This window comes from Mangifera indica, chromosome 7 (genome assembly GCF_011075055.1).
Source record: "Mangifera indica cultivar Alphonso chromosome 7, CATAS_Mindica_2.1, whole genome shotgun sequence".
NCBI classification, from domain to species: Eukaryota; Viridiplantae; Streptophyta; class Magnoliopsida; order Sapindales; family Anacardiaceae; genus Mangifera; species Mangifera indica.
Window position 1 is genome coordinate 17,252,310 of NC_058143.1, and position 24,768 is coordinate 17,277,077.

The window sequence follows — 24,768 nt, forward strand, 5'->3', positions numbered from 1 at the left end:
TCTTCTTGGCAACCTTAATCAACCAAAAATATAATCATCTATCAAACTCCCAAATTTTACATATCTTAAAAATTAAATTTCTTACCTTAGAACTGACCAGAATTGACAGATCTACACTTTTTATAACTGGGGCCTCTGGAAATTAGGTGGTTTAGCTAGGTTTTTGGACGAATTTTGGTTAAGGAAAGTTTTTAGCTCAACAATGGAGGTTTTCGGCAAAATGGAAGAGAAAATGAATATAAATAAATTTATAAGCCTATTGGACCATTTTGCCCTTAATCTTTTCCATAAATTACTATTTTATCCTTAGCCAATTACCAAAAACCCTTAGTACCACCATATAATTTCAAGTGTGCCCTTCAATTTTAATTCCCACTTTGTCCCTTGAATCTTTGTAAAATGACCATTTTACCCCCTTTGAAAAATATTGCTCATTTAGTAGTTTTCTATGATTCTTTTGCAATTTCTTTACACAACAAGTTATAAAATCAACTCTAGGGGTAATTTTGGAAGTGGAGTTTACTGACACACCTGAATTCGGATGTTACACCATGGGTATAGGTTTGAGAATGGGGTAAAAAATGGGTGGGAAATAGTCATTTTCCCTTTTGTATATTTACCGTCTTATCTTCATCAAGATTTTGATGAGCATTTATCTTATCATTCTCAAAATCAAACCCTATACCAGCAATGTCTATTAAATCATTATGCAATTGTTAAATATCAATGTTGATAGTTTCAAGAGATACATTTTTCTAGCTAGGAGTACTTGTCACATAGATAATAATGTATTTTCTCAATTACTATAAAGGTTAATAAGACAATCAACGTTTTCATTATTTACGATTTTGATAAATCTTTTATTGTTAACATTCTTTTGGTTTTATGCGTATTTGAATATGATTTCATTTATGGTTAATATATAAACATATGTTCATTGTTCATTAATCAAATTAATCTCTCGAACATCATGCCATTAGAAATTTTACTATTTTATTTTTATCTCTAACATATTAAATTCTTATACTATCGATCCTCATATATTCTCCTCAAACTCAAATCAAATAATAACAAAACTTGATGAATAGTATTTATTAATTCGGTCAGTTTAATTAATTACTATAAATATAGTTGTCTGTAAAATCCTAATGCCACAGTTGCCTATTACCTTAGGCCAAAGGATTATTTCCCACTCAAACTATGTTGAATTCTCAAAGTTTCCTTCGTTAACTATGAAAATACTATTTACTCACCCATGATTAGTTAAATTTAACGGAACCCTAACCCCTGAAAATTTAATCTCCTTTTTCCCCCTAAAAGTTAAAAAACTAACATTTTTTCCCTAAACCAAGTTTGAAAAGATCGTATTTCCCTTTTAGGGTTTAGTTTCCAAATCCCTTCACTTTCTCCAATGCCTGGGAAGACGATTTCTCTTCCCAGATGACGTCTCTCGGTGTCGGATAGGTTGGGGTGGAGTTGAGGCAGGTCGTCGGTGGAAGAAAAACTGTCGAGAGAGAGAGACGATCGACGATGATACTGGAGAAAGTGGAGGGGTTTGAAAACTAAACCCTAGGGGGGGAAATGTGATTTTTTCAAACTTGGCTTAAGAGAGAAAGGTTAGTTTTTTAAATTTAGGGGGGGGGGAAATGAAATCATATTTAAGTTTATTTTTAATATTAAGTATAAAATTATGATTTTATCCTTACTACCGTTAATTTTAACTGCTCATAGATGGGTAAATGGTATTTTCATAGTTAACAGGGAAAACTTTGAGAATTCAACATAGTTTGGGTGAGAAGTAGTCCTTTGGCCTTGCCCTTACAACAAACCATAGGGGTATATATAAATGTTTCTAATAATACTGGGGTAAACAATGACAATCTCTTCTGAGCATATATAGTATTCATACTTTTTCGCATTTACTTCTTCATGCAGGGGGGACATTGATAATATCCCAAAAGTCCCTCGAAAAGGTTCGGTTACTCGTATGCAAAGTAGACCCGGACCACTTTTATCTCCTCTATTCCACATCTGAGACTATAATCTTCTCTATGTAGGTGAGCAACCAACTAGTATCAACGACGATAACATTTTTCGTGTCGGATCTCTCCGAACAGGTAACTGTTTTGATACTCTAATTTGAGTTTCAGAATTTGCCTTTTTTTCTTAACCCTTGCTTGTTTCCCTAGAAAAGGTTTTCCTGGTAAAATCAGTGTTCCGGAACATCATCTACAGGTTAGGTCAAATTCACATCGCGATTTCGTGTTTTGTTAGTGGAAAACTCAGTTTTGAGGCTCAGTGTGGTTATTACTGACTTTAGTGGTCTAGTTGTTCGAACCCTAACTTGTACATATGTATGGTGAGGCGTTTATCACAGAGGTGGTTTTGTATGAGATATGTAGCAAATTAAGCTATTTATACTGTTTTTAGTGTTCGTATGTAGAAATAGGAAATAAATTAGAAATATTAATAAGTTTTTGGTGAAGTAGATATTGACAAATTTGTTGATTTTCTGATCACACACTTCAATTGATGATTTTCTATTTTAAACTTTTAGTAAATGGGTTAGATTCTTCTTGTCAGAAGTTGAATAATGGTATACAGACTGAAATTCTTACCCCTGGAGAATGATCATTTTGTTGTTGTTGAATGCTTATTCTGACTTGCTACATCTGCTATGGATGTATAATAATGATTAGATATTTCAGATAGTCATGATGGTTGTGCATTTACAATACTAAATTGTAATTAATTCAGGATGGATTCTAATGCACAGTTCTGCTTAAGTGTAGTTGAAATGAGATGGCGTCTTCACACAATGTCGAGTTGGAAGCAGCAAAGTTCTTGCACAAGCTCATTCAAGATTCTAAAGATGAGCCTGCAAAATTGGCTAAAAAACTTTACGTGGTTAGTATATTTTTATTTTTTATCTCATTTAATATTCTTGATTTTGCTAGTTGCTTATAATTTATATGTCATCATGTATTTATAATAAAACATGATTGCTTCAGATATTGCAACATATGAAATCAAGTGGGAAGGAGCATTCAATGCCATATCAAGTTATATCAAGGTCCGGTATTTCACTTTAACTGTCAGTTTATTTATTGTAATTTGTTTTTTTGTTTTATGTTATAATGCCTTTTGAGGTTGATTAGGAAATCCATTAATTGACCAATAAGTTATAGGCAGTGGGAAATTTGAAGATGCTGTTGTTCTTCATTTTAACTGTTGTTGGATTTATAATTCCTGCAGATATTCAATTTCAATAGATAATTTGGTTTGACTGCATTGGGAGACAAGAGGCTTGCATTCAGTTTTCCTTTGAAATTAATGAGACTGTATTGGCCACATTTGGATTGTGATGCCTTAGTTTTAGGCTTTTTGTTAGACCTCTTATAGCGTATCATAGGAAGAATAGAGCAACACTCACAGGAGAGAATTTGTTGGTGGCTGAAATGGTTTTGGAAGAGTCCAAGAAAGAGGGATTGAACCATGTGGCAGCAGCTGTTTGGGAGACAGTTTTGGAAGATTCCATAAAAGAGGGATTAAACCACGTGGCAACAGCTGTTGGGGAGAGAGAGAGAGAGCTAGGGAATAAGGCATTTATTTGGGGGGCTGGGTGGGTTGTTATGGGGTGTATGGAAAATGTTTGGGTAGCCTTGTGCTAGGGGGGTTTCTGGCTCAAATTGCTGGAACTATCCTTGTTTTCATTTCATTTTATATTTTCTCCTTGTTGATGTATCTGGTTGAGGCAGCGAGTGTAGATATTGGATTCTCCTGCTAAGTTCATAAATAAAAATCCAGATTTCCTCCATAATTTACCCATCTGCAGGTAGAGCCCTAACACATTTCCACTAGCTCCTTTTGTGTTATGGGAACTAAATATTATTTGGGATCAAATATGGCTGAGTATTGATGGTTTTTTTTCTTTATCAGTTGGGTAGTTTAGCTTAGAATTGGAAGGATTGCTTTGTAGCTGTGTGACTGCAAATTTATTTTTGTATGATTTCCACACCACTTGCCTTACAGTCTTGTTTATCCGTGTCTTTCTCTTCATGCACACTTTTATTAGCCTCTTGTCTTCCATAATTTCACTTCTTGGAGTGTTGGTTTATTCTTGATTGAAGAGGTCACAACTTTTTTGCTCAAAGAACCTATTTCCTAATCTTGGCAAATCGTTGACATGGATCATCCTTGCTGGTACTTCCTCTGATGCTATTTCCTTTTCTAGGGCCATGGAGACAGTTATCAATCAGAATGGTCTTGATATTGAAGCTTTGAAGTCATCACGTCTTCCTATGACCAGTGGGACTCAAATGGGAGATTCTTCAACGGCTCAATGTGCAGGTAAAAGCTTTTAGTTAGATTGTCGTTAGATGCCTAGCAGTTCAACTTTTAAAATTTCTTTTGGAAGTTTCTTGCCGTAGTTGATCATTGAAATGGGAAAATTATTTTTCAGGATCTTCTTCTCAAGCGGTTGGAGTTTCAAAAGATCCCAAAATGGGTTTGACTGAAAATGAAATGTCTAAAATTGACCCATTTACTTCTAATAGGCAGCCTGTGGGTCCTAATGCTGCAGGTCATGATTATTACCAAGCATCTGGAACTCATAGAAGTAGTCAATCTTTTGATCATGAAAGTCCATCCAGTTTGGACACTAGGTCTGCCAACTCACAATCGCAAGAAAGGCAAAAAGATGGTAAAAAGCCTACAACTAAGAGGAAGAGAGGTGATTCATCAATTCCAGTGGAACTACAAAATGAGAACTCCCAGCAACATGATTCCTGGAACCCTGTGGTTAATGCTAGGAGGGGGAAGATGAATAAGGTTGAATCTCCTGGGGGTTTTTCAGTTAAAGGTGGTGAGCTTTCGAACTTTAACATGATTCCAAGTGGTGGTCAAATGGAACATTTTTCATCTTTGTCTGGTAACTTGAGTTCAGTACTCAGAGTTAAGCAAGAAGGTCAAAATGCTTCTGAAAAACCAATGGATTCAGCTAACATTAGTAATTCCCTTTCAAGGGCTTCAGCTTCAAAATTCCCTGAAGAGGTGGAAGTTTCCTCTTCTCACAACACTTCAGGACAGCAGCAAGGGAGTTCCCTTCCTTCAACAAATGACATTTTTGCTTCCAGGGGTGTATGGAATAGAGCAGGATTTCCATTTGAAAGATCTCATGTTCCCAAGTTTTCTTCAAATGTTCTTCCCAGTAACATGATGTCAGAATCTGCAATGCAGCATCCAACAGTATCATCCCATGGAGGAAGTAAGGATTTGATAAATATTGTAAAATCAGAGTATTGGATTTTGTTTGTTTCACTCTTAATTTTTTCCTTGATTCTGTTTATCATTAAAAAAAGAAAAAAAAACTGGTATTTAGTTTGTTGTTATCGGCTAGGATTTGTGCAGATGTTTTTTATTTCAACTAAGGGAAGAGTCTTTACTGATGCATGTTTAAGATTCCTGATGTATTTTCTATGTTTTTTTTATTGATTATTTTCTTTACAATTTTAGAAGCTATTATGATTGAGGTTTGAGCACCTGAATATTTCCTTGGCTGTGAACAATAATCTTCTATATGGTGTTTCTGAAATTTCAGGTATTTTTGGAAAGGTTCATGGAGGGTTTCCCGTTGGTCCAAATTCATTCCCAACAGGAGAATCAGTCTCCCCAATGCCTAACCCAGCAGAAGCCCAATTTTCTAATAATCGAGGGGATGAAATATCTATGGTGAATCCTAGTGGAAAGGTTATGGAGCATGATGGAAGTCCAAATACCTTAACAGATTCAAATAGGATTGTTCAGGTATTTTACAATTTTTCACTAGATAAATAATGTCGGGTTTATGGCTATAGATATTTTATATGCGAAAGTGGTGGCTTGACTATTTATGAATTTGTATCACTTCTTTTTTTCCCCTTTATTTATATGCAGCTGAGGAATTAGGTGGTTGTTTGTAGGGGTGTTCAAAATTATCTGATAACCGAACCGAACCATTTGTTGAATTGAAAACCGAACAAAAAAATATGTTATTTAAAAAATCGGTTTGGATATTGGTTAAAAAATATAGAAAAATTGGTTTTTAAGTTTGGTTGCTAGTTTGTCTAATTTTCAAAACCAATTAACCTGAATTGAATTGGTTTTTAAAAAGTTAAATAAAAAATTAATAAAATAGTGAGAATATTTTCAAAAAAATTGGAAAAAATAATAAAATATGATAATTTTTAAAATTTGGTTCAAAAACTAGTTACTCGAAAATTCGGTTCGGTTAATTGGTATTTTCGGTTCAGTTCAAAATCGGTTAATCTTTAAATTGATTCGGTTTTGGTTAATGATTTTTTCTAAACTGAAAATTCGGTTTGGTTCAAAAAATTGGCAAACTGGTTCGGTTAACCAGTTTTGAACACCCGTAGTTGTTTGTCTTATTACATATTTACTTGTTGAGGTCCTATATCTATTATTAGGTGTTAGGATCCCAAGTACAAGGTATGGGACTTGAATCCCATATTGAAAAGTATGAGCAACTAGTGTGAGGTTTATATGACTTTGGGTTCTCATATCTCAATAACTAGTTTTTGAGTTGTGGTTTTCTTAAGGTTCGTATCACTAGGTGTTTTTAGGAGACCTATTTTGATTGTCTTATTGTGTCTATTCCCCTGATTGAAATTTGGAGGTTAATCAGTTTAACTTTTTGTGATTAGAATAGATCGGATGACTTGGAATGTGAACCTCACATTTATCCTGATCAAAGTTGTGCTATTCAATAACAATGCTAATTGGATGCCAATTTTAGATCCTTGCAATTTACTTTCATGTTTTATTGTTTTCTGTTGCATTCCATTTGTTGTCACAAGAGCAAAAAAGAACTAGAATGGTGGATTCTTCCAAAAGCAACTATTTATTAGTGGCTTAAATTTATTAAGTTCTGCATGCGACTATATGTGTAATTTGCCCCTTTCGAACTTCCATCTACAATTTTCATATCCATTGCCATTTATAATGGTTTCATTTAAACAGGTTGGCCGCCAAAATAGCATTTCAGGTACAACTATGCGTAGAACCACACCTTCTAAAGATACAGGTAAATCTTCTGTTTCCCAGGGCCCTGCATTCTCTGGCATGCCTTTCAAGGAACAACAGCTGAAGCAACTCCGAGCCCAGTGCCTTGTCTTTTTAGCTTTTAGGTAGATGGCATCCCACTAGCATTTTCTAAGAGTTTTTAATAATGTGAATTATGCAGTCCAGTGTTGGTCAAGTTTGTTTTAACAAATTCTTATATGCAGAAATGGTTTGATGCCAAAGAAACTGCATCTTGAAATTGCACTTGGAAACGTCTTTCCAAAAGAAGGTAACTGATCTTAAAGCACACACAAACTCAAAAGTCAAATCTCAGTCTTCATTATTTAATTGGTGAAAATCAGGTGGCAATGTAGATGTTTTACGCAAGGAGCTCATGGACCACCATACAGCAAAACAACAATCCTTGAATGATCACAGTGGCATTCCTGGAGTTGTGGCACCATTTGGAAGGCTGAGTAATGCCAAGGAAACTGATCGAATCCCATCAGGTGCTTCATCTTCTGGAAGAATGCTGGAAGCTGACTCTTTGTTCAAGGAGGCTGAGAACTCAAAGTTGATGGAGGAAAAAAGTGGCTTAGCTCCTGATCACTTTGCACTTGCAGAAGCGAAACAACTGTCGGCTACAAGAAAAACAGAGGCTGAAATGAAGAGTCAGGACACATTGGAATCTCAGACATTTTTAGCAACTACATCACAGCAACCAGAATTTGTGAGTACAATGGTTGGATTAATGATTAGTAAACATATGATGTGGAAAATGGCCATCTGTTGGTTGGTCAGGCTAACGTTGCCTCTTCTGTAATGTTAAACAGATGAACTGTGAGATGAATAGCTGGACTGGCATTGGCAGTCAGAATGATGTATCAAGAAGACCCCTACCAGCCTCTGCTGTTCAGAATGAATTGGGGCCAGAAAGAAAAGACAATGCTCCTAGTCAGTTTCAAAGTGTTGTTAACAGTGGTCTTTCTGATAGTTACCTGTCTTCTTTGTCACTGAGGGAGCAATGGAAACCAGTTTCAGGAACTAACAATGATCATCGTGCAATGATTTCAATGAAGGATGTGTCTCAAGGTGAGAACTATACCTTAAATAAATTATAAGGCTATTAACAGCTTTTGTGATGCTCATGATGCTTATCATAGTTGTTTGCAGATGATTCAAAGTTTTCAGATGGGATCAAATCAGTTCCAGTTGATAACTTGTTTAGAAATGGCATTGCTTTCACGACAACGAGTAATGAGGAAGATAAGTCACTGCGTTCTAATTTGCCACCAGCTCCAAAGTATACCATGTCAGAGAAATGGATTATGGATATGCAAAAAAGGAAACTTTTGGCTGAGCAAAGTTGGATAGTAAAGCAGCAAAAAACAAAGCAAAAAATCTCAGCTTGTTATGATAAGCTAAAGGTTTGTCATTATTTTAACTTTGTCCTTTCATCTTAGTTTTATCCTTGATGGAATTCAGGATCCTTACGTAATGGACTCTGCCAGCCTGATGATTGATTTAATTGAGTTTTATTCCTTTGTTTTAAAAGAGTGGGGAAGTTGAACTAAAAGCTGCTGCTGTCTTATCTCAATTATATTTAGTTTTATCCTTTTTGTCATTAAGTATCCTTGTGTAATGAATTGCACCAGCAGTAAGATTCATTTAACTGAATTTAGTTACTTTGTTTTCTGAGAGGGGGATTTGGCTTAAAATATTGCTACGGTATTATATTAATGTTGGTTGAGATAATAATCAATTAGATTAACGCTGTTAACTAAAATATTTTATCACGGGAGATAGAAATAAAAAGTTTTTAGAACTGTTTATACTTTCCAGTGTCCATGAGAGGTGGTGAGGTTTTACATTTGTGATCTGAGGGAATGTTTCTATAAATCTTGATGTGCAATGATGCATGAGATTGGATTTATCTTATTGCATAAGAATCTAACTCAGCTAGAAAATCATCATAAGTCAGGCGAAATTTCAAATCCTTATTGTCATAGTTTAGCTGGAAAAAGATAGATTTTTTTTTTTTGTAGTTTTTGGCATGCTTTCTTAGGGAGAGATTTATTGTGCTTCCCATTGCGTATCTCTCTTTATTACATTAGTACAATTCTCTTTAATTTCCTATCAAGAATTATGCATAAAAATATGTCCATATAATTGGAGCAATAAGCGATTTTTTGTGAATCTCTCCATTGGTTCATGAAGCTATCACTTATTTTCCCCTATGATTAAAGTTGGAACTTACACTCTCCTCAAACTTAGTAGATCTTCCAGTACTTAATGTTCCTCTTATTGCCTTGCAAGATATAATGAAGAAGATGCAAAATTGCTTTTGCATAATGTTCCTTTTAATGCTTTTACCATGCAGGAAAATGTGAGTTCATCTGAAGATATATCTGCCAAAACCAAAAGTGTCATAGAACTGAAGAAGCTGCAATTGTTGGGACTTCAACGTCGTCTTAGGAGGTAAATGGTCATCCTCTTGTTGTTTTGTGGCAAATACTTTGATTACTTTCATGGCCAAAACTGTGGTTAATTTGTTTTTTTTTCTCATTATTTTGCTGTAAATTATTCAGCCTGACATTTTATTTGTTTTGTTTGGACAGTGATTTTCTAAATGACTTTTTTAAACCGGTTTCAACTGACATGGATCGGTTGAAATCATATAAGAAACATAGACATGGTAGAAGGATAAAACAGCTTGAAAAATATGAGCAGAAAATGAAGGAAGAGCGACAAAAGAGAATTCGTGAGAGGCAGAAGGAGTTCTTCAGCGAGATAGAAGTCCACAAGTATGAATTTCCATGTCTGCATATTTTCTATAACTTTCCTCTTTTCTCCTGATTCATTTAGTAGATGTCTGCATTCATTTCTTTGGAAATTGTGTGTGGTTGAACTTCAAGCTTACTCTTTTTGTTATTCTTGATGGTTTGAAATATAGGGAGAGGCTTGATGATGTATTTAAAATTAAGAGAGAACGCTGGAGAGGTTTTAATAAATATGTTAAGGAGTTCCATAAAAGAAAGGAACGTATTCATCGTGAGAAGATTGACAGAATTCAGCGTGAGAAAATTAATTTATTGAAGATAAATGATGTGGAGGGATATCTGCGAATGGTACAGGTATGATTTTGCTAACTAATTCATACTGATGTAGTGGTGGGATTCTACTTTTATTCTCTTATAGATAATGTTTTATGATTATAATGATTAGGATGCCAAATCCGATCGGGTAAAGCAACTTCTCAAAGAGACCGAGAAATATCTTCAAAAGCTTGGATCCAAGCTGCAAGAGGCTAAGTCTGTGGCGAGCCATTTTGAACATGATATGGATGAAACAAGAACTCCAATAATTGAGATGTATGAGCCTGCTGTGGAAAATGAAGATGAAAGTGACCAAGCAAAGGCTAGTTGATTTTATCTGCTGCTTTTTCTTGCTTATATTTATTTCCTTTTGTCATTTTGTGTTTTTTTATATGCTTGCAGCATTACTTGGAAAGCAATGAGAAGTACTATTTGATGGCCCATAGGTATGGACATTTGTTTAATTATCTTGTTACCGAAAATTTGCTGTGATAGTGCTTAATGTTATAAATATATTCTTTGGTGTTCATTTGGAGCTTTGGCTGGAGTTAGCCTACGTTTATATATATTCTAGCTATGCTTGCCTTTGCAGTTTAGATATAGTCTTCTTAAAATTGAAGCTTAAAATGGTTTAGGGTCATTGGAGTTTCTTTCTTGATTAATTCTCAGCTACATTTCCCCAAAATATCTTATTGTCACCAACATTTTTTGCAGTATTAAAGAGAGTATTTCAGAGCAGCCAACTTGTCTTCAGGGTGGAAAACTGAGGGAGTGAGTATAGTTTACGTTTCTTTAATTCTATATTGTTCAATTTATTCTTCTCCTCTTTACCTTACACACTCACACACACACACTGAATGGGTGTTGTGCAATGCTCTACTTCATCATCTAATTTGGTTCTGAAATTGTGTTATATTGGCTTGTTATTGTTCTATAAATTCCATGCTTGTGTTATTTGAACTTCAGGTACCAGATGAATGGACTAAGGTGGTTGGTATCACTTTACAACAATCATTTGAATGGAATCTTAGCTGATGAAATGGGCCTTGGAAAAACTGTCCAGGTATATCTATTCTGAGTTTTTTATAATCTGATTCCAGTTTATTATATAATTTTTTACTGTGCTACAACACCTTTTTATTTTTGTGTATGTTAACAATCTAATTAGGTGTGCTTTTTTTTAGGTTATTGCTCTAATTTGTTACCTTATGGAAACCAAAAATGATAGAGGACCCTTTTTAGTGGTTGTGCCATCTTCAGTTCTACCTGGGTGGGACTCAGAAATCAGCTTTTGGGCCCCTGGAATACATAAAATTGTATACTCTGGCCATCCAGAGGAGAGGCGTAGATTATTCAAGTAAGAACATGAGAATAATGCTGATAGCCTTTTCTTATACATTTTGCTGTGTGTTTAACATAAACTGTTATCTTGTATTCCAGGGAAAAAATTGTGCATCAGAAATTCAATGTTCTTCTGACAACGTATGAGTATCTGATGAACAAACATGATAGACCAAAACTTAGCAAGGTACATTGGCATTATATTATAATTGATGAAGGCCATCGCATAAAAAATGCATCTTGCAAGTTGAATGCAGACTTGAAGCACTATCAGAGTTCTCACAGATTGTTGTTAACTGGAACACCACTACAGGTGCAGTTTGTCTCTTATCATGCTCTTATCTCATCCCTTAGCTCCACAATTTTAGTCTTGAAAGGTGATAAATTTTAAGTGAGCCACTGTTTATGCATCTCCATATTTTCATTTTTCATCTCTTTCCCTTGTTATAGAATGGTCTTCATCTCTGAATTCAAATTGTATCAAGAAAATGATGTGATACTCAAGAGAGAATATAGATGTGCAAGGACTCTTGAACTAGAAAAAAAATCTTTGGAATGGCCAAAACAGGAAACCTGGATGATAATTGTGGAAAACAAGTGTTATTCTAACTTATGAGAATTTTAATCTCTTTGTTAATTGGGTTGATGTGTTCTGTTCTCTCTGTTTGTTGGTTTGATGCAATTTATTAATTTTTTTTCATCTTTGTAGAATAATCTTGAAGAACTTTGGGCATTACTCAACTTTTTGTTGCCAAATATATTCAATTCATCAGAAGATTTTTCTCAGTGGTTCAACAAACCATTTCAAAGTAATGGAGACACTTCACCTGATGAAGTAAGCTTTCAAGCTTCTTTAGTTTTTATGATATATTATCATTTCTTTTTCCAACTATGAGTTCCATAAATAACTAAATCTGTTGAATTGTTGTGGTTATTTTTGACAAGGCTTTGTTATCTGAGGAGGAGAATCTGTTAATCATAAACCGTTTGCACCAAGTTCTACGACCATTTGTACTTCGGAGGCTAAAACACAAGGTCTTGACATGATATAATCTCATTAACTTTTGGTTATGCTTATTTTGGTGTAAAAGGTCATCTTGTTTGACAAGGTTTTAACCACTTTGGTGGGTTGTGGAGGCTGTGGCAGTGCTTTCTTGGCCTTATATTTTGCCACCTCCCCCGTTGTTCTCTTACCAAATAGGGATAAATATTTATAACCATCTTGTCTCACGTGTAAGTATAGTCTTCCTGCACAGCAGATGCAGCCATAACAAATTTGGATTATGCATTCGGTTTGTGCCTTATTCTACATTGAGGAAATTTGTTGTAAAGTCTTGGTTGCTTATGGTATAGTGAATTTTTTTGCAAAAGATGTATTCTTTCATCTCACTGTTGTGAAAAATCAATTATTGTAATCATTATTCTTATGTATTAATTTTCTTGTGTTCTCGAATTCTTCTTGATAGGTTGAAAATCAACTACCTGAAAAGATTGAGAGACTTATAAGGTGTGAGGCTTCTGCCTATCAGAAGCTGTTAATGAAGAGGGTTGAAGAAAATCTTGGTTCAATTGGAAATTCAAAGGTTCCTTTTCGTACATATTAAGTTCTTTTTTCTTGTTTCTTGTTAAGGACATCCCAAATGATCATTATGTCAGGCAATAACTACTATGTACTCTAAATCATATGACAAACTTCTTTATCCAAAGGACACATAAAGATATTTTGTATCAGATAATTATTGTTATATGCTTTAACATAAAATGACAATTTTCCTTCAGGTTCGGTCTGTTCATAACTCTGTTATGGAGCTTCGAAATATATGCAATCATCCATATCTCAGCCAGCTTCATGCAGAGGAGGCATGTCTTTTTCTTTTCCTGATTACTGAAACTTTGTTTGTTACTTGGAAAACTTTGAAATGACAAACAAAATTTATTTTCCAAAATTTTTCAAACAAAATCTCTTCATTCCTTGCTTTTTATTGTTTAAGACCCCAACCAAGGTGAGACTGTATTTTTCCATCTATGTTGTTTGCGCTGCCTCTTTTAATGCAAACCAATGTTTAATCACCTTTTGTAGATTGATGCTTTAATACCTAGGCATTATCTGCCACCAATTGTTCGACTTTGTGGGAAGCTTGAGATGCTAGATAGATTACTGCCAAAACTGAAAGCGACTGATCATCGGGTATGCTGTTCAATTTATATATTTTTTGTTCATATTGAGATACAATTTTTGCAAGCAGTTGATGTTCAATTAATTCTAGTTATGCTTGAAGGAGTTATCATTAATTTTTGACACTTTGCTGTGATTATTGGAAGTTAGTACTAGATGAAGAATCATTCTAGTTAGGCATTTTGCCTTTGTTGGCATTAATAATTATGCTATTTCAAAAGATTTAGTTGTAAGATCTTTTTATGGTGCTTGATTTTATTAGTGATGGCTTTGTGTTTAATTCACGGATTAAATTTTTTCAGGTTCTTTTCTTTTCCACCATGACTAGGCTACTTGATGTCATGGAAGACTATCTCACCTTTAAACAATACCGATACCTTAGGTTGGATGGGCATACATCTGGGGGTGACCGAGGTGCTCTCATTGACAAATTCAACCAACAAGATTCACCCTTTTTTATATTTCTTCTCAGGTAATTTTTTATTCAATGTGCAACAAGTACAACTTATATTTTGCTATTTCTTTACCTGTGGAAGTTGTCTGTGTTGTGTGTGTAAATAAGTCTTTAGGACTTTGGAAATGAATTATAAACTGATGAAGTTGCAAACAGTTTAGTTAGTTGTTTCCTTGAGGATTCTCTTTCCAGGATTCGCATTTTCCCTATCCTGGTTTTGTAATCGGAAGGTAGTGTAATAGTGGATGTGAAAATTGGAGCAGGGAGGAATCAAAGTAGTGCCACAATCTCCATTTGGCACATATTAGAGCATGCAGTAGAGACTTATGCTGGCAAAGCCCTGGTTCACTGTTGTTAAGGGGCATCATGCAAATTCTAGTTATATGATTATCTGGGTACTATACATTCTAGTCTGTGACAGCTGACTATCTATTGTCAGTATTATTTCACTTGTGCATAATTGTGCTGTTGGTGTTACCACTGATAAGAAGTAAGAACAACACTGGGATTTGCAGAGTGTGTGTTAGTATATATGTGTCTTCACTGTTTTTGTTAAATTATAAGTCTCTTGTTGATATATTGTATATTGTCTTAGCATTCGTGCTGGTGGCGTTGGAGTTAATCTTCAAGCTGCTGATACTGTGATCATATTTGACACCGACTGGAATCCACAGGTGATATAAGAATTAATATTTCTTGATTTCTATGCCTGTTCATTGACAAAATAAGAGCTAATTTAGTTTGCTGTTGCGGCATTGTCAGGTTGATCTGCAAGCACAGGCAAGGGCTCATAGGATTGGCCAGAAGAGGGATGTGCTTGTTCTTAGATTTGAAACAGTGAGTACTGTCATTATGGTTTCCTTTAAATTATTTTATTAACTTTTAAGTTACAGACAAAATACATAATTTTTGCTAAGAATCTAATATTTTTCTGCAATAGTCTGTTTTGCATTTTCTGATGTGAGTTGGATGTGGGGCCCATGAAAATTATACAATTATTATAGGAATGTCTTTCTCTTTTCCCCCTTATTTTACTTGAAATGATTACTAGGATGAAAGTGATGATGCCCTGGGCAAATATCAAATGGCAGTCTGTAATGACATTATTTAAACCTGCAGACCCCTGTGCGTTGAAAAAAGCAATGCTTGTGCCTTTTTTAATAGAAGCAGACCATGCCCAGAAAGAAGCTAAATGATGCAGAGGGATCATAAAATTTGTTCTGCTCTTTGTTCTTGAAACAACTTTTCCCCCCACACCCCACCCCTCCTCCCTCTTTCAAAAGCAAAGATATTTCTCCGTTTGAGGAATAAGCAATCTTCTATGTTTCACTTATCCCATGCTCAAATCTCCAAGATGGGAAAAACATATGCTTGGGAGTTTCCTTAGAACATTATTGGCCATATTTTTAGTGCCCAAGCAAAAAATTGGACTTTAGAGGGAACTTTAGCTTTACTTTGCTGTTGGCTTGAATGAACTTGTGCTTCTCTGAAGCCAATTTCTACATATAGAATTTGCAAGATTTGACTTGATGCCTCAAGCTTACAGCACCTCCTATCTTCCTTTGACTGATTATAATTCAATGATGACATAGTTTACTATCTCATGAAAAGCAAGTTAGATCCTGGGTCTTCAAGTTTGTTTAAGATGTGAGATATTTTTCTTGAATCATTAATAGATGAGTTATCTTGGACTACTTTTCCTGTAATAAGGTTCAAACTGTTGAGGAACAAGTTAGAGCTTCTGCTGAGCACAAACTCGGAGTTGCTAACCAGAGCATTACTGCTGGTTTCTTTGATAATAATACAAGGTGAATCAAACTTATTTAGCTAAATTTTTCTGCATGAATGTAGAAGTGTCTTTCAATACATAATTGATTAATATTCTGAAGATAATTTCTTGATTTTGTGCCAGTGCCGAAGATCGTAGGGAATACTTGGAGTCTTTACTGCGGGAGTGTAAGAAAGAGGAAGCTGCACCTGTGTTAGACGATGATGCTTTAAATGATGTCTTAGCCCGCAGGTAAATCTTCTTTGATGTTTGTTACAGATGAGATCACTGCATATTAGATTCTCTGGCTGGTCAGCATTGGGAGACTGGTTCTCAGGAGCTTTTAGGTTAATTCACTTTAATTATAAAATTGTACAGTTGGTGTGGCTTGAAACTCTGCAACAATGAATGAAGCTTTCTAAATGTGTTTTCTAATCTAGTAAGAGTATTGTTATTACCATTCTGTGTTCTGTGTGGCCATCTTAAAGACAATTGCCTAACCAACATGTAGTGGCATATTTATTTGTTGCCTAAGCATATGTGGCACATTTTCTTGGCTGGGAATTTCTTCCTTGGAAGGCTCTTTTGATGTATTTGAATTTTTATGGAGACCTATATTCCCTGGGCTTTTACTGATTTTTCCTCAATATAATAAGAATAAGTTGAAGTTTATTTTTGTGTTGCTAGTGTTGATCTGTTTTCCTCATGGTACTTAATTTGAAGTTCAATTATGCCCGTTGTCTCTTATGTTGGCAGTGAATCTGAGATTGACGTGTTTGAATCAGTTGACAAGCAAAGGCGGGAAGAAGAGATGGTATGCAATATTAGTTTGTGTATCCAGGATCTTCTGGTTTTGGGCTGCATCAAGTGCTTATAAAATTTGTGCTTACTACTTCTCTAATGAAATGCCTTGCTAAAAATTTTAAAATCTGCAGGCAATGTGGAAAAAGTTGGTTGGCAGACAGGGGATGGATGGTTCTGAGCCTTTACCTCCGTTGCCTTCTCGCCTTGTTACTGATAATGATTTGCAAGCGTTCTATGAAGCAATGAAGATATTTGATGTACCGAAGACTGTGGTAACACCTCAAGTTGGTGTAAAGCGGAAGAATGAGTATCTTGGGGCACTTGATACCAAACAATATGGAAGAGGCAAGAGAGCAAGAGAGGTTTGTTGATAAAATCTGATTTCCGGATTCTAAACATGTCACTGCATTTTGCTGCTTTTTTTTTTTTTGGGTTTATCATATTTCAGCAATTCAAGAGTGTATAGATTTTAGTTTAGGTTTTTTTTCTTGTTAATTTATGCTTTTTTTTTTTTTTTCACTTTGTTAGGTGAGGTCCTATGAAGAGCAATGGACAGAAGAGGAATTTGAAAAAATGTGTCAGGTGGAGTCTCCTCACTCCCCTAAGGTGAAGGAGGAAGGAACAGAAAAGAACTTGCCAACAGCCACCAGCGGCTCCACAGTAGCTCTTGATAGCACAGAACCTCATGTTGTTATCCCTCCACCCTCTTCACCCCCTGCACCCCTTCCACCCCTTCCACCCCCTCCACCCCCTCCACCACCGTCTGTGGATCCTCCACAGTTACAGCAAAGCAAAGAGGCAACACCACCATCTAAGCGGGGCCGTGGAAGGCCAAGAAGGGCAGATAAATCTCCAATTGCAATGGTGATCCCGACATCTTCTGCAACAGGGAAAGCGACAGGGTTACAGAAAGATACATTGACCAGCTATTCAGCAACCTTGGGTCCTGGTTCATCACCTGGATCTACTGCTGTCGGTGGACCTTTGCAGCATGTTATTGGGATTGCTTCTAGTTCTCAGCCAACCCCTGAGTTCCATCCTGCTACTCCTGGCTCACAATCTGCATCTGAATGCCCTTCTATATCTGTACAATCAAGGGGACGAGGCCGAAAGATTCAGAGTGGTGAACTAGCAACCCGGCGTAGGGGAAAGAAACATAATTCAGTGTTACCTGCTGTTGCAGATGGTTTATCAAGTACTGGTACTGATCCAAAAGTAAACAAGCAATCCCAGAGTAAATCTGTGAATCCTGTTGGTAGCCAGCCTATCGCCATCGGTGCAACTGGTTCTAGCATCCCTATTACACCTGTTCCTGATTCTCTACCCGGTTCTGCTGGTGGAACTAGTGATCCTTCTGTTGTAGGGGTTTCTTTGAATTTGGTACCAGTCACCCATGTAGCATCTGTTCCTACTGCACCACAACCCTCCCTCCCCTGTCATCCAGCACCCATGCAACCTAAAGGGCAGAGCAGGAAAACTCAAAGTGGAGTGGTGACCCCTCGTCGTAGAGGAAAGAGACAGGCAGTGATATCGCTTCCTGTTCCTGCTAGTGTGTGCATGGAATCAGATCTTCAATCAGAGGATAATTCTGGTAATATGTCTGGAAGTAAAGCTGTTTCAATGGCAAGTAAACAAGATATCGTGTCTCAGGAGTTGTCAAATGCGATTCAGGAGCAACCACATGGTGTTGGTGAACCTGCTGATGTTTCTGGTCAGGACAAAAAATCTATTGAGCAATCAGATGATGCTGTCCAGCACCCACTTCCAACAAGCTCGTTGGCAGTGCATGGTATCAGTGGCGGATCTTCTGGTAAGAACTCCCCCCTTTTTAATATTGATGAAATAGATGCACTTTCTGAAATTGAAGGTTCGTTATATTGCCTTCTAAAGTTGATTTGTATGTTGCTATTACAGTTTCTGCTTCTGTACAAGTTCCAAGTGCTGCTTTATCTGAAGTTGCTTCAGGGTCAAGGGAGGATTTATCTGAAAATAACTCTTCAAAAGGTGGGGCTCTTCCAACTTCAGCTGTATCAAGTAAAACTGTTGTTGAGGTGATCAAGAACCAAAATTCCAAGGACAAAGCTTCTACCGATATATCAACTTTGAAGACTGCATCTCAAGCTGCTGGCCCTGTAGCTGACTCTCTTCCTGGTTCTACCGTTGTGGAAGATATCAATAAAATGATGCAGTCTGTTGCTGGGGCCATAGTTCCTGGGTCACAGTCAAATTTTACTGACCCATCTGTTGCTGTACCTTATCAATCTACCCCTGCTCAGGCTCCAGAATCTGTTCCAGTGAAAAGACAAGGTCGTAAAACTCCTAGCAGAGGAGAAGCACCTAGGCGCAGGGGGAAGAGACAGGCTTTGGGATTATCTGCAATCCCTGATGGGTCTGTTGGTCTAGATCCAAATTTAAATCAGCAATCTCATAGCAAACCCAGGGAAATTAGAGGAAGCAAAATCATTGACCCAAGAAGTAAGCAAGAGTCTGATGCTAAGGTATTGATGGAGGTTATCCAGGCACCTGCATGTGAAGTCCCATCTCCTGGTGGTTTAGCTGGTCAGGATCCAAAACGAAAAGAAACATGTACAAACCCAGTACTTGGACGAATTCAGACTGCCGTAACTGATGTTGCTCGTGTTATGAAGGAGATTTTCTCTGAAACTTGCTCAGCAAAAGCTAAAGCTGGTGAATGTTCTGGGATTGATGCCAAGGATAATACTTTGTCTGTATCCAGTAACACCCTTGCAGAGGAGGCACAGAGCCAAAGTTCAAGAGATAAAGCATGTCCAGAGATGCCCACTTTGGAAACAGTCCCTCCAGGTTTGGACGTTCAAGTCAATGAAAATAAAGAGCAGCCTGGGACAGGAAGGGATGCAAATGTTGAAGGTGGCACTGAGATTTTCTCTGAAACTTTCTCATCTAAAGATAAACCTTTTGACACTTCTGGGAGTGAGGATATGAATGCTTCTATTGTGGTTGTATCTAGTAACAATGTTGCACAAAACCAAAGTTCAGAGGATAAAACATGCCCAGATATGCCAACTTTGGCAACAGCACAACTAGGTTTTGACTCTGCAATCAATACACATGCAGATCAATTTGAAAATGGAAACGACGCAAAAAGCAAAAGTGACGAGGAGATAACATCCGAAACATGCTCGTCTAAAGCTGGTGTACCTTCTGAGAGTGAAGGTAAAGATGATCCTATTATGCCTGTAGCCAATCAACCTGTTCAAGAGGTGTCCCAAAATCAAAGTGCAGATGATAAAGCCTGTCCAGATATTCTGACTTTGGAAACTGACCCTCCTGGTTCTGACATGCTAATGAAAAATAAGGAGTCCTGGACTGAAAATGACGCAAAAGTTACAGTTGACAAGGAGATTTTCTCAGAAACTTTCTTATCGAAAGCTAAAGCTGGTGATTCTTCTGGGAGTGAAGGTATCAATGCTCCAATAATATAACATTTATCTTATGTGTGCAATATGTTACTTTTTTGCTTTTGTGTTGTCTATGAGATCATGTGATATTAAGATGTAACAATTTGATCATGAAGGTGGATGTTCTTTTGATTATGTGGTTAACCATATTGTGAAAATATGAAGTTCAGATTATAAAGCCTGTCCTGATTTGACAACTTTGGAAATTGACCTTCCAGGTTTTGACATTCCAATCAACCAGCATAAAGACCAGTGTAGGACTGAAAGTGATTCAAAAGTTACAGTTGACATGGAGATTTCCTCTGAAACTTTCTCATCAAAAGCTAAAGCTGTTTATTCCTCTGGGAGTGACAATATGAATGCACCTATTACAGGTCAATCCACTAGCACCATTATGGAGGTGGTCCAAAATGAGAGTTCAGGGGATAAAACTTGTCCAGAGATGTTGACGTTGGGAACTGCATCTCTGGGTTTTGACATCACAACTAACAAGCATAAAGAGCAGTCTGGGACTGAAGGTGATGCAATTATTAAAGGTAACAATGAGATTATCTCAGAAACCTGCTCAGCAAAAGCTACAGCTGGAGACTCTCCTGGTAATGAAGGTATGGATGCAGAAATTAAAGGTGGCAATTCTCCTTTCTCTTGTGACTATCAGGCCTTATGGACTGAAGCTTCCAAACCTGAAAGTAAGACTGATGATGGTTCTGCTGAGAACATGGGGAATTTAAGAGAGCTAATACAGCTTCCTGATGACAAAACAATGGTGGGAAGTACCTCAGAGATCAGTTGTACGGTTCAGCTCAATGCAGGCCAAAACAAAGATGTTCATGCTCAGGAGTCGCTCGTGCCTGCAAGTGATCTCACAAGTTCTAATAAAAGGTTATCCAGCAGTCAGGTTCCAGGTGTGGTGCCGCTTTCTGACGGTACCGAGAATAATTTTGGGGACACAACAATACCTTCATCTAATGGTTCTCCAAAATCTTCTTCTGTTGGTGTTATCCATGCTGATTGTCATACAATTTCCATGAATGATGAAGATACTGGTGATCATGACAGAACAAGCCCGCTTGTTGTCACTGCAACAGAACCTCCTAGCTTAAGTAAGCCTTTCTCAAAAGAGTCCATTGAAACTTCTCTTCTTGCTGTCAGCAGTATTGAGGCTTCCTCAATTCCAACATGTGATCAAATAGCTGTTTCTGAGGATATTGGGGTAATGCCGGGAAACTTGTCTGAGGAGTTGGGTCCACCTTCATCAGCTCTAGCAATTGAGGAAGATAAGATTGAGGGCTGCTCAGAGAAAGATTCTGTTTGCAACTTGGTGGCTCTACATAATTTAAAGGGGTCTGAAGCAGTTAATAAAAAGGATGTTTTTCAGAGTGGTAATGCTGTGCCAGAGAGCTTATCTGAGGATTTTGGTCTGCCTTCGTCTGCTGAGATTGAGGAAGAAAAGATTAATGATTCACCTCAGAAGGATATAGAGAGCAGCTTTGTGGTGGCACTGGATGAGTTAAAAGGGTCTGTAGGTGAAGCAGATGATCAGATTGATGTTTCTCAGGGTGGCAGGGGTTTGGGTCTGCCCTCATCCTTGGTGATTGAGAAAGGACAGATTCATGGTTCCTCTGAGATGGATATGGTTGGCAACTTAGTGTCAGCAGAGGATTCAAAAACTTCTGCAGGTAATGCAGGTGAACAAATTTATGTTTCTCAGGGTGGTGATGTCACACCAGAGACCTTATCAAATGACTTAGATTTGCCTTCATCCTCAATGGTGACTGAGGGAAAAATTGAGGGATCCTCTGGAAAAGATCCAGTTAGCAGCTTGGTGTCAGTGGAGGATTCAAAAGGTTCTGTAGGTGACGTCATGCCAGGGAACTTAACAAAGGACTTAGATCTGGTTTCATCTTCCATGGTGATTGAGGAGGAAAAAATTGAGGGATTCTCTGAAAAAGATCCAGTTAGCAGCTTAGTGTCAGTGGATGATTCAAAAGGTTCTGTAGGTAAAGGGGATGAACAAAATGATGTTTCTCAGGGTGGTAATGTCATTCCAGAGAACTTACCAAGGGACTTAGATCTGCCTTCATCCGCCATGGTGGTTGAGGAAGAAAAAATTGAAGAATCCTCTGAAAAGGCTCCACTTAGCAGCTTAGTGTCAGTGGATGATTCAAAAGGTTCTATAGGGGAAGCAGGTCATCAAGTGAATGTTTCTTCGGGTGCTGGGGTTGAGCAAGAGACCTTAGCTGAGGATTCAGGTCTGCCTTTATCCTCCATGGTGATTGAGGAAGAGAAGGTAGAAGGTTCCTCTGAGAAGGATCTATTTAGAGACTTAGTGCCACCGGGGGATTTGAAAGCTTCTGTAGGTGAAGCAGGTGAACAAATTAATATTGCTCAGAGTCATGATGTCATGCCAGAGACTTCATCTGAGGATTTAGATCTGCCTTCATCCTCCATTGTAATTGATGAAGAATTAATTGAGGGATCCTCTGAAAAAGATCCAGGTAGCAGCTTAGTGTCAGTGGAGGATTCGAAAGCTTCTGTAGGTGATGTGGGTGAACAAATTTATGTTTCTTCAGGTGCTGGGTTTGTGCAAGAAACCTTATCTGAAGATTTGGGTCTGCCTTTATCCTCCTTGGTGGTTGAGGAAGAAAAGATAGATGGTTCATCTGAGAAGGATAATGCTTGCAACTTTGTGTCAGTGGAGGATTCAAATGCTTCTGTAGCTGAAGCAGGTGAGCAAATTGATGTTTCTCAGGGTGGTGATGTCATTTCAGAGAACTTGTCAAATGACTTAGATCTGCCTTCACCCTCCCTGGTGATTGAGGAAAAACCTGAGGGATCCTCTGAAAAAGATCCAGTTAGCAGCTTAGTGTCAGTGGAGGATTCAAAATGTTCTGTAGGTGAAGAAGGTGAACAAATTGATGTTTCTCAGAGTGATGACATAATGCCAGAGAACTTATCAAAGGACTTAGATCTGCCTTCATCTTCCATGGTGATTGAGGAGGAAAAAATTGAGGAATCCTCTGCAAAAGATCTAGTTGGTGGCTTAGTGTCAGTGGAGGATTTAAAAGGTTCTGTAGGTAATCAAATGAATGCTTCTTCGGATGCTGGGGTTGTGCAAGAGAACTTATCTGAGGATCCAGGTCGACCTTTATCCTCCTTAGTTGTTGTGGAAGATAAGATAGATGATCTCTCCGAGAAGGATACAGTTTTAGAGTCACTGGAGGATCCAAAAGGGTCTGAAGCTGAAGCAGGTAATAAAATAGGTTTTGCTTCGGGTTTTGGGGTTGAGCAAGAACCTGTTTCAGAAACCTTGGATCTGCCCGCACCTTCCATGGCAGTGGAGCAAGAAAAGACCGAGGTTTTGTCCAAGGATCCAATTGGCAGCTCAGTTTCACAGGAGTTAGAAGGATCCAAAGCTGAAGCCTGTCATCAATTGGATTTGTCTCAGGGTGAAGAAGTTGTGCCAGAAAATGTGTCAGAAGATGCAACTCCACCTCCATCTTCCTCGGAGATGGTGGAAGAAGAGACTAAAAACCAGTCTGAGAAGGACCCCGTTAGCAGTTCAACAGCAACGTAGGAATCAAGTGGTTCTGAAGCTGAGTAAATGTATCAAGATAGGGTTCTTGTTAGTTTTGTTTGAATTTCTTGCAGTATGTTACTTTTACAATGACTAACTGAATGCATTCAGATAGATAATTACACCATTGGGCCTTTAAATAATTCCAATTTTAGCAAGATTCAAGCAAGAATATTTATTTTATACTATCTCAGGGTCTGCTAGTATACGCTTTTTGCATGTATATTATACGTGTTTGTTGTATTTTATCTTTAAATATGTTGACCAAATAAGCATAAAAGTATGTATTTTATATATTTGTCATATTAAATACATAATTAAACTTATCGATTTTTTTATTTGATAAAGAGTAAAACGATTTTACTAACATGAAAACTATAGAAGTGATAGAAGTTTTAGAGGAATTGTTTTTTTTTTGGGTGTTGCACAAGCCCTCAGTCTATGAGGATTTCACTCTGATATTTGTTACGTGAATGTGGGCAATATATTTCAAAATCTCTTATTAAAGATATGGTGCTTTTTTTTTTTTTTTCCCCATAACGAAAAATTATGTTTAAATCAGAGTATTATATTGAGTGAAAATTTATTTGTTATAGTGATTTAATTTAGTGATCGATTTTATAATTATTAAATTAAATAAATTAAAATTTTAATTTTGATTTAACTCATGATTTGAACACCCGTTGAGCACCTTTATTCTTCACGTTACAGTTTAATTTCATCACGTTGAATGATCAACAGTATGCAGAGCCAGCCAAGCCAATGATATAATAACAAGATAGCCGGCAAGTATCGTGGTCAAGATATGCTTTGATTTGAGGTAATAATTAATTAAGGGAAAAGAACTAGTTCCCACCCATTTTTTAGGCAATCTCAAACTTATACTCACAAGAGATCAAAAACCCTTTTTCCCATCAATGACCAAATTACAATCCAATTTTTCAGTTAGGGACGGGGGAAAAATTATTATTTTACTATTTAAAACCTTAAAACTTTAAAATTTTACCATTTTCTCCCTCTAAGTTTTAAAAACTAAAAACTAATCCATCCTCAA

The 24,768-nt window shown here is 37.0% G+C and overlaps 1 protein-coding gene across 6 annotated transcripts; it reads left to right on the forward strand.

The window, feature by feature from the left end:
- Positions 1-1,965: 1,965 nt before the first annotated feature.
- LOC123221245 (chromatin structure-remodeling complex protein SYD-like) lies at positions 1,966-23,902 on the forward strand. Of its 6 annotated transcripts, none has more exons than XM_044644033.1 (36): positions 1,966-2,117; positions 2,793-2,907; positions 3,012-3,073; positions 4,235-4,350; positions 4,463-5,266; positions 5,600-5,805; positions 7,018-7,184; positions 7,284-7,348; positions 7,422-7,789; positions 7,893-8,151; positions 8,233-8,486; positions 9,440-9,537; positions 9,678-9,863; positions 10,013-10,193; positions 10,285-10,476; positions 10,557-10,600; positions 10,869-10,925; positions 11,121-11,217; positions 11,339-11,511; positions 11,595-11,808; positions 12,205-12,330; positions 12,441-12,530; positions 12,962-13,078; positions 13,275-13,355; positions 13,576-13,683; positions 13,974-14,143; positions 14,721-14,799; positions 14,888-14,962; positions 15,836-15,933; positions 16,038-16,145; positions 16,650-16,707; positions 16,829-17,059; positions 17,226-18,507; positions 18,612-20,138; positions 20,356-22,506; positions 23,215-23,902. In XM_044644033.1, the coding sequence occupies exons 2-36, from the start codon at positions 2,803-2,805 to the stop codon at positions 23,712-23,714; spliced, it is 10,449 nt and encodes a 3,482-aa protein (XP_044499968.1). In that variant the 5' UTR covers positions 1,966-2,117; positions 2,793-2,802; the 3' UTR covers positions 23,715-23,902. The 6 variants fall into 6 exon arrangements, with proteins under 6 accessions (XP_044499968.1, XP_044499962.1, XP_044499967.1 ...); XM_044644028.1 differs by adding an exon at positions 2,195-2,235 and having other exon boundaries at positions 1,991-2,117; positions 20,356-23,902; XM_044644030.1 differs by adding an exon at positions 2,190-2,235 and having other exon boundaries at positions 2,006-2,117; positions 20,356-23,902.
- Positions 23,903-24,768: the final 866 nt, after the last annotated feature.

Excerpts from the sequence above, each read along its gene's own strand:
- LOC123221245 (XM_044644027.1), top strand. The coding sequence starts at position 2,803 with ATGGCGTCTTCACACAATGTCGAGTTGGAAGCAGCAAAGTTCTTGCAC. Across the intron at positions 8,152-8,232 it reads AATGAAGGATGTGTCTCAAG|ATGATTCAAAGTTTTCAGAT; the intron begins GTGAGAACTATA and ends AGTTGTTTGCAG. Across the intron at positions 12,531-12,961 it reads TTCGGAGGCTAAAACACAAG|GTTGAAAATCAACTACCTGA; the intron begins GTCTTGACATGA and ends TCTTCTTGATAG.